At 41.1% G+C, this 11,182-nt stretch overlaps 1 protein-coding gene across 3 annotated transcripts; it reads left to right on the top strand.

Annotated features, from left to right (window-relative positions):
- The first annotated feature begins 793 nt into the window (after positions 1–793).
- Positions 794–7,719, top strand: LOC111863182 (paired amphipathic helix protein Sin3a-like). 3 transcript variants are annotated; one of them, XR_004512878.1, is made up of 4 exons: positions 794–1,950; positions 2,057–2,273; positions 4,116–4,323; positions 5,340–6,161. XR_004512878.1 is itself a non-coding variant. In XM_023849249.2 (4 exons), exons 2-4 carry the CDS (start codon positions 2,260–2,262, stop codon positions 7,063–7,065), a joined length of 264 nt encoding a protein of 87 aa, XP_023705017.1. In that variant the 5' UTR covers positions 794–1,950; positions 2,057–2,259; the 3' UTR covers positions 7,066–7,719. The 3 variants fall into 3 exon arrangements, 2 of the variants coding, with proteins under 2 accessions (XP_023705017.1, XP_033606845.1); XM_023849249.2 differs by lacking the exon at positions 5,340–6,161 and adding an exon at positions 7,024–7,719; XM_033750954.1 differs by having other exon boundaries at positions 5,100–6,161.
- The last annotated feature ends 3,463 nt before the right edge of the window (positions 7,720–11,182 follow it).

The following is an 11,182-nucleotide window of genomic DNA, read 5'->3' as shown; positions in this document are numbered from 1 at the left end:
GTTAGGGTAGTAGGTTTAAAAACGCCTGTCCACAGGGTGATTTAACCACCGGTCCGCAATGTGTTAAGCTTCTTAGAAAGGCCTGCACTTGGCCCCTTGTTCTACGTACTTTCAGTCTTATGTACCACATTCTAAATTGGTGACATTTATCAGCTGCCTATTAACTTTGCCTTTTTCCATGCGAAATGGGGCCATGGTGGATAGTTGAAATTGCAATGTTTTATAAGCGTTATGATTAGAGAAGGCAAATCAGCAACATTGGCTGACTTCCTGCTAATACGAGACAGATGTTACTGTGTGCGCTTCGCGTGGAAAACAGAATGACATACGGACAAAGTGCATGAATTGCGATGTCGGACTCTGCATTCAGTTACATGAAAAATTCAGTTAGATGATGCAGGAGGGAAGACAGTCTACTTATAAAGCTGGTGGCCAAAAATAATGTAGAAAGCCCTGCACATGGCCCCTTCTATGTGCTTTCAGTCTTATGTACTGCATCCTGAATGGTTTGATTTACAAGCGGCTTCTCTATTTGGACTGCATCAATGCGAAAAGGGGCCATGGTGCATAGTTGAAATTGCGATGTTTTATAAGCGTTATGAATAGAGGAGACCATTCGCCATCACTGGCCTACTTCCTGCTAATACGAGACTAACATTGCGTTTGCACGCTTTGCGTGGAAAACAGGGTTAATTACGGACAAAGTGCATGAATTGCAACGTTGGACTCTGCATTCAGTGACATGCAACATTCAGTTAGATGATGCAGGAGGGAAGACAGTCTACTTATAAAGCTGGTGTCCAAAAATAGTGTAAGTAGAACAAGAATTTCTATCTTAAAATAAGATTTTAAAACACTATGTGCATGCGTGGATTTCGGGTACCCATATGGTGACGCATGGCCACTCGGCTGTACTTTAAATGACGCCGTATGGTGACATTAGTCTGATAAAGGTTAAGCTGGATCCTTGGTGGTTAGTATATCTTGCCAGGGAGGGCTAGAGCCCTGGATCTAGCAGGGACAGGGTTGCCCCTTGTGTGCATAGATTATGAGATCTGGGAGCATTGTTTACAGTTACTGCATATATTGCAGATCATTTTTCTTTGAGCTTCCACTTGGTTTCTTAGTGTAGCTTCTTTGGGAACAATCCTTACTCATTGTTCCTGCTGTACAACCTTTTCCCAATCTGTGAAATGTGTTACTGTCCATGTAATTTTTTTTTGAGTGGTGTGAGTAAGAACACTGTGGAGAAGGTTGTCTTTGTTGTTTTGTCACTCAGAAAAAAATAACTACTTCACATATTATCCAGAGAACTAGACATTGACTTCGAGAATTGCAATGCTTTTATTCTTCTCTATGCTCTGGTCTACAATTTACAGTCATCTCATAATCAGTAAATTAACCTTCAGGTAGTATGGTGATAAATGTTCATAACCTGTTTTAGTAACTTATGTGTTATGAGGAGTTTTCTTGCTTTTCATAAGTAGCCAATGTAGTCTTCCACTATCACAAGCAGGTTCCAGTTACTTTTCTGTTATCTTTACCAAAAATATTTGAAAAGTGGGGGAGGTGCTTGTAGTCTTCCTTATTCTGTAATAACTTCTACTTCTGTATTTTGAAGAAGTTAAACAGTAAGCTGCAGACACTTATCTTTCTCCATGATATGTTTTAAAGGTATAATTTCCTATTGGTGCTTGCCATAAAATAATCTGTTTAATCATGAAGCTGGAAGATGTCACGAATATTCAGCTGTGGTGTGCTTCGTAACGTTTGCAGCTGCAGTATCTTGTGTCAGGAGTGCATGGAGTTAACTACAGCAGGCAGCAGCAGCATCGAGGCAGTGCAGGTGGTCTATGTAGTACAGCCCACAAGAGGGCAGCTGCCGAGCTGGCGTAGCAGCGGCGTGCAGAGCAGGCCCTGGCAGATGAGAATTGTTTTAAAATTTATGTGGTAAGCATACAAATTTGATTTACTTTCTTCTTTGGTTTTGTGTTTAAATGATGGTTGAACTGTGGTACTTGAGGCAGCTATTGTACATGTGTGTACTGTATTGCAGTGCAAGCATGACTATAAGTTGACATTGGAGTTGCTGGACACAGAGATGGAGGAACCAGAACCGGTAGAAGGGACAGAGAAGTGGTCCTCATATGTTGAGCACCATGCTAATAGTGGTGTTGATGGTGTGGCAGGCTCTTAACACTGGTGTAGTGGCTGTTGAGGGAACCGAACATCAGGACCACTGGATGGAAACATCTGCTGATGAGGCAGATGAGGTGAATAATCTATTGAGGGTTGCCTGTGTGTCATTTTCATTTCTTTAATATAACATCTTGTTTAATGTTTTGCCTGACAATTTGAGTTATAAATATTAATGTGAAGTGTTTCATATAATATATCTTTATCTTTTTTGGTACGTTTTTAAACTCTTATCATGTTATTAAGAAGTTCAGGAAACATTCATGAATATATTCCAGTTTATTGCCATGATTAAGGCATAAAGGAGTCTGCAAAATCTGTAAAATTCAAAGTGCCCACAACTTCACTCTTAGTTGAATATCATAGTTGTAATTTTAAATCCAAGTTACTCTAGAATAAAGCATTATTTGCTATTAATTTCAGTTTTTTCAGAGGTTCACCAGAGATGTGAGATGTTAAAAATGGTCGATTTTGGGCCCAGAGCAAAGTTTGAAAACCCCTGGAAAATAGGTATGGGGTTCAAAACTATGTGATTATATTCCTCATGTAGGAAACAACAAAGGGTAGAAACCACAGATCTGATACTTCCCCCCTCCCATTGGTTTCTGAAGGTCAAAAATAGCGTTTTTCCCAAAATCGATTGGTAAGTTTCAAGCTAAATTACACCTAAAGGAAGCAAGTTGAGTAAAACCTTGTAATGACATAATTTGTAATCCATATCATGAGGAACAAATTGGATTCTTATTGGAGTCTCTAGCTTCAATAGTTATCTATATATGGGAGATAACGCAAACCTCCATTTCAGCCAAAAACGCGTCTTTTCGCATTGTAAAAACTTAGCTATTAGTTGAATATCAAAGTTGTAATTTTAACTCAATGTTACTCTAGAATAGAGCATTATTTTCTATGAGTTTAAAAATTTTTGGAGCTTCCTCACCGGAGATATGAGATGTTAAAAATGGCCAATTTTGGGCCCAGAGCGAAGTTTGGAAGATCCTGGAAATTTTTGGAAAATAGGTACGGAGTTCAAAACTATGTGATTATATTCCTCATGTAGGTAAGAACAAAGGGTAGAAACCACAGATCTGGTACTTTCCCCCTCCCATTGGTTTCTGAATGTCAAAAATAGCGTTTTTCCCAAAATAGATCGGCAAGTTTCAAGTTTAATTACACCTAGAGGAAGTGAGTTGAGTAAAAACTTATAATGATATGATTTGTCGTCCATATCATGAGAAACAAATTGGTTTACAATCTGCGTCTCTAACTTCAACAGTTATTGAGAAATGGGAGATAACGCAAACCTCCATTTGAGCCGAAAACGCGTTTTTTTTTTTGCATTATAAAAACGGCTGTACTGGGAGAACCGAGCGGATTACAGTTTTTTTGTAAATATTTTTGAAGTGTGAAAATATTTAGAAATAAGTATACAAAATACAAATTTTTTAAAAAATGGCGAGCGACCTCTCTGGATGACTTCACATGGAATGACCCAAATGCAATGGTAAAGGCACTGAAGGCTGAAGTGGGTTAATGATGGAAGCCTCCAGGCCTGACTTGAGTTCAGAGTGACATTGCCAGGGGTATCTGGGGCAGACAGAAAATATGTTACTAATGTGAATGCGTTTTTCACACGCTGTGTACTTTTATGCTAGTTTCTTCTTGAGCATCAGTATAAGCACATAACACTTTATGAAGTTATAAGGCTTGTGTGTGTTTAGCCTTCTATGTTTTTGTGGTTACATTCATGAAAGTTCACATCTAAGATTTGTGTTGGATTAGTTCTTGTGGGCCCCAAGTTAAGATTAAATGTTAGATGCAGTAAAAAGGGAACAAAAGGGCCGTAAAAATTTAGGCTTTGTGGAGAATTTAACATGGAATCTTCATTTAATTTTGTGACGCTGATTTTTTTTTCTTTCCAGTTCTGAGGATGAACGGACAAGTGAAGGTGGAGTGGGTGAAGAGCATGGCTCAAATTGTCGACCGAATAATGTGACAGGTAATGGCATGGCAGTAGTGGCAGCAGACAACACCCAATGTCGTTTCAATATCAGTGCCTACCACATGGTGTTCATGGTAAACAGGGAGAACCTCTTGTACAGGCGGCAGGCCCTGCATCGTGCAAGACAGGTAAGTTCCATGGATGTACACTTTGTGTGTCTCCCCTCCCTTCCCCCTTGTGGCTAGTCAAGTGGGTTGGAAAAAACAGCCTTGTTACTTGTATTTGGGGGTGAGCAGTTAAGATCTCAGCTACCAGCTCTCCTGACAGGTTTTTCGTTGTGTTCCTCATACTTTCTTGGAAAATGGTAGAATGCTATATTACCTTAAATGAGGCCACAGTCATTTTCTTTCACATTCTTCCAAATTTACTACTCATTAAGTGATCCCATTATTAGTCACTGTATAGTCTAAATACAGCCAGCCTTGTTAATGAACCACAAATAAGATGGTACCTTAACATCTTAGCACATTTTTATTGTTATGGAGCTGCTGCTCATGTGCATGTGTATAGGTCACTTGGCCAAGCAGGAACTGAACTTCTAGCCTTACCAAAGTGCATGAAAATGTTCACATTTTGTCTCCTTTCATTTCACATTATACTAGGTGAACAAGAAGTGTTTACCAGATGTAGGGGTATGGCAACACATAGTGAAACAGTCAGGAAAGTTTTATGAATCTTAGAACATTCTAGGACAACAGCCTGGCTAGCATATCTTAAATTACTCCTAATATATCAGAGTAGTGAGTGTTCGGTATGCTGTCCACCCACCTGCACACAGATCTTGGCACAGTGCCTCATGGACAAAAAAATTAGTGCCTTGTGTCTGAATGTTTCACAAGCTTTCTCCATATGCGGTTGTAACTTTTATGTCATGGACTGACAGAAGTTCAACTGAACATTTCAGATAACGCCACAAAAAGAAGTGGACCATCAGATTGACGTGTTTAGTGTGAGGACTCTGGTACTGGCCCGCTTCTTCCAATTTACTTTTCTTTGGAGACTTGATAGGCGCTGTGTAACATGAACAAGAAAATTAACTGGAACCCTATCATGCATGAACCACACATGATTCCATACTGTGACATGACATCACTAGCCAACAGTTGATAAAAACGTTAACAATACCTAGTCCATTTTTAAACAGTTGCTGCATCGATCCAGTCAGTATGGGAAACCATGTTTTCTGCGCAGTCGATACTGAAGTTATAGAAGGATAACTTGGAGTTAGTTGCAGTTTAGAGGCAACAGTTGGGGCAATGAGTTAGCTGTCAGAAGTCACCATCTGGCAAGGACATGAGGACTGAAGCATAGGAGTGTCCACTGTTGGGAACCATAATCAAGCAACGCCTGGTGAAGACATACGAGGTCTAATGTGTGCTGCAGTACAGTGACTTGGAGAATGTGTAGATTAGCAAGTGTTATAATTACTTGTAGTTACAAGTTAATGTCAGATAGGAAGTTTGGATTGGTTGTGCATATTTTTTCAAATTCCATGCCTGATAGAGCCCTTCTGGGATAGTTAATGAGTATAAAGCCTTGACCTCCTTGAAGAAGTTACAGATACAGTAGCTGTTTATATAATATTTGCACATCTTTATTTTGGGAGACTGTCCTCAGCTGCATTTCTTGTACTAGTTCTGGTTCCTCTTTCACACAGCATAACACCCTTTCCTCCAAATCGAGTACTGACTGATTGTGGCCTAACTCCACTCTGAGATGCTGATGAATCCTGACACATATATACTCCTTTCCAGGAATGTGTGGTCAGTGTGCTGTTCTTGATGGAGATAGCGTGCTTCTCTTACTTGGCTAAACAATACATGTGCATGCCTGCCATTTTTGCATTCATGTAATTATTTGCCGTTTCCACCAAAACAGCACAGTTTGATTGTTGCACCAGTCCAATCATGGAATGTCTGGTCAATGCCCTTGCACAATACAAGATGCACACTGACTTGTGACTGCCTTTGCAAGGGACCAGACAGCACATTTGCACAATACAAGATGCACACTGACTTGTGACTGTCTTTGCATGGGGCCAGACAGCACATTTGTAAACAGAAAGAAGGAAAAGGTATCCTAGTAAGGATGTTGTCTTCATACCTGAAATTCAAAAGGGCTATAGCTTCTTGTGTAGACTTTTTTCATTGTTTTGGTGTATGGAACCATATCCCAAAGTTTGGTGAAATATTTTTCATTAATCCTATATAATTTATTTTATTGTCATTTAGGGCCATACATTCAATTGTGAGAAAAAATATTGTTTTTTTTTTATTCCTATTGGGGTGGGACTAAGTCCCTTGCACTGCGGCCACTTCTGGCCTGTTGTAGCAGCCCCAGATGATAGGTGAGGGTGATTGTGGAGCAATTGGTGCAATGAAGATTGGCAGGAAAACCGAAGTACTCAGAGAAAACCTGCCCCAGCGCCACTTTGTCCAACACAAATCCCACTTGACCAGACCTGGGATCGAACCCAGGCCACCACGATGGGAAGCCAACAACTAACCGCTTGAGCTATGGCGAGGCCCGTGAGAAACCATAAGCTGGGTTATTAAAGTGTTCATGTGACCTAGTAAACACAAGAAGTTTTATCAGTAAAACAGGATTAGAATGACTATTTACAAATTTAAGAATATATCACATTAGACTGTATTTCAAGAATGCTTACAGGTTCATTTGCCAAGAGACTATGATCCACCAGCTGTACGAGTACAGCTGTACATTGTGATTGTGAAACTGATTTGAACTTTGAGAAGTGAGAGTTAACTTGCCAGGTTTTCCTTCCTCGTAAAAGTGCTGAATGACCAATAGTGGTTTTTTTTTTCTAGTCTCACTCCTCAGTATCTTTGTGGTTGATCTGCAAGTTCTGAGGCTGGCGTGGGGGTTGGGCATCGCAACATGTAAGCGACTCTTAGCACAAAGTGTGTGTACACTGGCTCATGGGATGTGGTGAGGTTATGGTGCCCAACAGGACACGAGTGTTGACAGACAATGATGTGGTACAGCCTCCTTACAGAGTGGACAGATTGGTTGTTGCAGGCGGCAGCAATGATCCTTGAAGTGTGTGTGTGTGTTGCACCGCAATTTGAGGCTAGAAGTGAAAATGCATTGTTTAAATGTTCCAAGACTTGCGACAAACGTTTTACAGCAATTACATTAGTATGTCAACACCTGGACATGCAATCTAGGTTAAGAATGCCTGATTTAGCAGAATGCGCAATAGCACTTCTGCAAGTCGCGTTGTAGGTACACTGGAGTAAAGGATAATATTATTAAATAAGCAGCAAAGAGGACCACGGGCCGACCCACAGCCAAAGGGTAGCCAATGGAAACCCTCCACCCTGAAATTGAGGACGAAAGGAGGAGTTAACCTCCCTCTTTCGTCAACCGCAGAGTCAGCAAGTTAAAGATATAAATTACTGAATTCAGGAGACATAGGGATCTGATCTCAAACGTAATAACCAGTTGAAGAAAGCAGTCTTCTGGGATTTGGCACCATGTATATGTGGTGTTAACCGACGTTTCGGAGGAACGTATCGCCCCCATCTTCAGGGTAGAAGAAAAAGTATAAGAAATCTGCAAGCGACAACACCGTGAGAAACGGTAAAGCAGACTCACGGTTCTCACGGTGTTGTTGCTTGCAGATTTCTTATACTTTTTCTTCTACCCTGAAGATGGGGGCGATACGTTCCTCCGAAACGTCGGTTAACACCACATATACACGGTGCCAAATCCCAGAAGACTGCTTTCTTCATAGTCACCGCCGTGAAAGCCTCAAATCTTACATTACGTAATAAATAGTTGTCAGCCGGAGGCTCTATCCGATATGGGTGCCACGAGATGGTGGATGGCGACATTTATCTGCATTTCTATTGCAAGTAAGTCTCTTTGCTCATATAAGCCATGCTGTTAAACATTAGTGTTGATAAAAGTGTTGTTGTGTGATCTCAAGTACAGTCTCCAGTGTACCCCAGCGAGAGCCAGGGTAGAATAGGGTAGAAATTGTGTAGAGAGTGACAGGCAATGAGGGAAGCAACAGTCTCACGGTACCTCCCCCCAAGAGGGAAATTAGAAAGAGAGTAGCGAGAAGGTGTTATGTAAACAGGCCGAAGGCAGCCCTTTTGATGTAAATATCAGTGTAAATAGACCAGTGTACATAGGATAGGATGCATGCAGGGAGTTTTGATTCACCCCTTCATAACCAACCCCGTCCATGACCGATCCCGAGCGACCATAACCAAGACAGCCGACGGCAGCCGAGTGCAGCGAAGATTCTAGCAAAAAAAGTAGCGACGGACTAAAGTAGTAATATTTTCTCACCCCCTCCCCCAGAGGTGTAACAGTGTGTAATGCCATATTGTGCCTAGTCAAAAGTGCAGCACATTGTGTGTGTGGTGACGTGCTGCCCCCTGAATCTCCTGGAAAGCAATATGGATTGCACTGTGGGCATTGCAGCTAGAAAATATGCCAGCCATATCAACGTCTAGAAAGCACAATAAGTGACTTGAAAACAGGCATAAGTCATCAGTTGTATGTTGTGTGTATATTTGTGAAAAGAAGTGTTTTTATTATTTTTTGTACTTAATTTAAATATTGTTGAAAAGACCTTTCCAACATTGTCCCCCACAAAGCCTAGAAATGCCATTATATTGGGCCTGTCATGCATAATAATAAATCTGCAGTCCTACTAATGGTTAGTTTTGAAGACAACTTGTTTTCAGTCTAAGCAGCATTGCTTTGCAATGTGTTCATTTCCTTGTAATCGCCACACTGACAGTACAAAATGAAGGCCTAGTCTTCACTGCATCTCTGTACAAATGCATAGTAATAGTTTGTGTCTGTCCACAAACAAATCTGGTAGAAGTTCTTGCTTAGTTCCTGCTTCACAGATCAAACAGAATCAGTGATTTGTAACTGGCTCCAGATGTTTCTCTTCCTGGCAGTGTTCAGAATATATGAATTAGGTTTGAGTTCCATCTAGTGGTGTTTACATGCAGCAGCAAGTTATTATCCAGTTTAGAATTGTATATTATAAGTGTACAGTCTTTTATTCCTGTTTATATTTTTCTCTTCAAGAGGCTGAGAGTGTGGGAACCCTGTTTGATACCGGTGACAATGCAGTTTTCACTCCACTCAGGTGCTACTTTTTACTGACCAAATGGTTGAGGGAGGGGGGGGGNGTGTTTGTGTTTGTTGTGTGTGGTTTTGATGGGGAAGGAGGGGGGGGGGGGGGGGGGGGGGAGGGGACTGGAGTGATTTTGCTAATGAAATTATTTTTCTAATAAAAGTTTGAAGAAAAATAAATATATAAGCCAGAAGTATTTTATTTATTGACAAGAAAACTGCTGTCAGGGTGTCTCGCTTGTGTGCAAACTGTTAACTTTGGTTGGTAGGTAGGTGTTTTGGAAATGCACGATTTGGTAGGCGCTGACAAATCTGCACATCCTACTTGAGTATGTCTGTAAGTGTTGCCTGACCTGGCGACTTCATTCATTATAACCACTATCATGTAAGTGAAAGGTGATTTTATGTCATGTTTAGTTTTTGTGAATTTCTACCAAAGCTGAGCAGACTTGAATTTTGTCTCAAGTATGTGCTGTGCTGACTTCATTGATTCATCATTGGTACATACTTTTCCTCAGGCTGATTATTTGCAGTCACAGTAGTATATCTTATGTTCCTCCACCTGATGCATTGATTTTTTTAAGAAATGGCCGATAGACAGCACAATCAGTGGTTTTTAATAGACAATAATATTGTAGCATGAAGTATATATATATAGGGCAGCTCTTCTTGTGGGGGTGATATGTTTGTAACTGAAAAAAGTAATGCCATGTTTAGCATCCATATATTGCATCTCTTCTGTGCGGCACAGGATGTCTCTTGTAGAATTGATTACAGTATTCATCTGGTCTGGAACCTGTTTTGATGGCATATCAGTGCAGTCTGCTTCTTTTGGAGTTAGTTCACTGCCATTTTCCACCAACATAATGTGTATAATCAGTAGGGACCGGATTTTTATGCCCTAATCCCTTAAATATGTATGCATTTATGCATGAAAACTTCCAAAATTCATTCATTCATCAGTAATCTGTCAGACAGGTCCACAGTCTCTTCCAAAACAGTTCTTCCACTTACTGCGATCTCAAGCTTTCTCCATCAATTAAAATATCTTCTTCGGTCTTCTTCCTCGTGTTTTGGGCACGTTTATCTACCCCTCCAGTTTCTTTGTCTCCAGAGGAAACATCTCGCATACATGGTATCTCTTTTTTTTAAAGAGACTATCCAGGAAAAGTGATAATGTGGTAGTTTTTCCATTTGCTTTCCACATCGCAGTACAACAGCCGTTCAAACCACTCTGGTCACGCCTGTTGCTATACGAACTTGAACCATCTTGAGCATCATTTGCTCTGTGCTTCAAGTCGCTGCTGATGACGCTGCTTCCGGCATCAGTTTTAGGTGTCTCTCTTCGTCTGATGCCTACCCTTTGAACTGTCCAGCAAGGGAGGCCCTGCCAGTAGCTATGATACCGCTGGTATAGCTCTCAGGGTCCTTGGCATGTATGTATGTATGAAAGGGTAGGCCTGCTCAGCCCTTGCACTTAGACCTCAGTGGCCCATTGTGCTTCCCTTTTTTTTAATTATTCCTCAGTAACCCCACACTTCGGATGAAGCACAGGATTTTGGACGTGGGGGCGTCGAAATAGGCACTTGGTTCCATAAAGTACTGACCCAAGTGACATAGTCTTAAAGAAGCTAAAGCCTCACATTCACACAGGACGTGTGTGGCTGTTTCATTTTCTATCTGACACCTCTCACAAGTGGGACTATCACTTAGTCCCAGTTTGAACAGGTGTCCTTTGAGGTGACAGTGTCCTGTAAGTAGTCCTACCACCCATTGTAGCTGGTTCCTTTTGAGCTTCAACAGTTCCTTTGCTCTTTTATCCGAAGGTCCTCGTGTGAGTCCCTTAGCTTGCCCGAGTCCAGT

Source organism: Cryptotermes secundus, unplaced genomic scaffold (genome assembly GCF_002891405.2).
Source record: "Cryptotermes secundus unplaced genomic scaffold, Csec_1.0 scaffold501, whole genome shotgun sequence".
Lineage (NCBI taxonomy): Eukaryota > Metazoa > Arthropoda > Insecta > Blattodea > Kalotermitidae > Cryptotermes > Cryptotermes secundus.
The sequence above is the reverse complement of the archived record's forward strand: the minus strand, read 5'-3'. Positions and strand labels throughout refer to the sequence as shown.

Excerpts from the sequence above, each read along its gene's own strand:
- LOC111863182 (XM_033750954.1), top strand. Across the intron at positions 4,324-5,099 it reads CCCTGCATCGTGCAAGACAG|ATAACGCCACAAAAAGAAGT; the intron begins GTAAGTTCCATG and ends TGAACATTTCAG.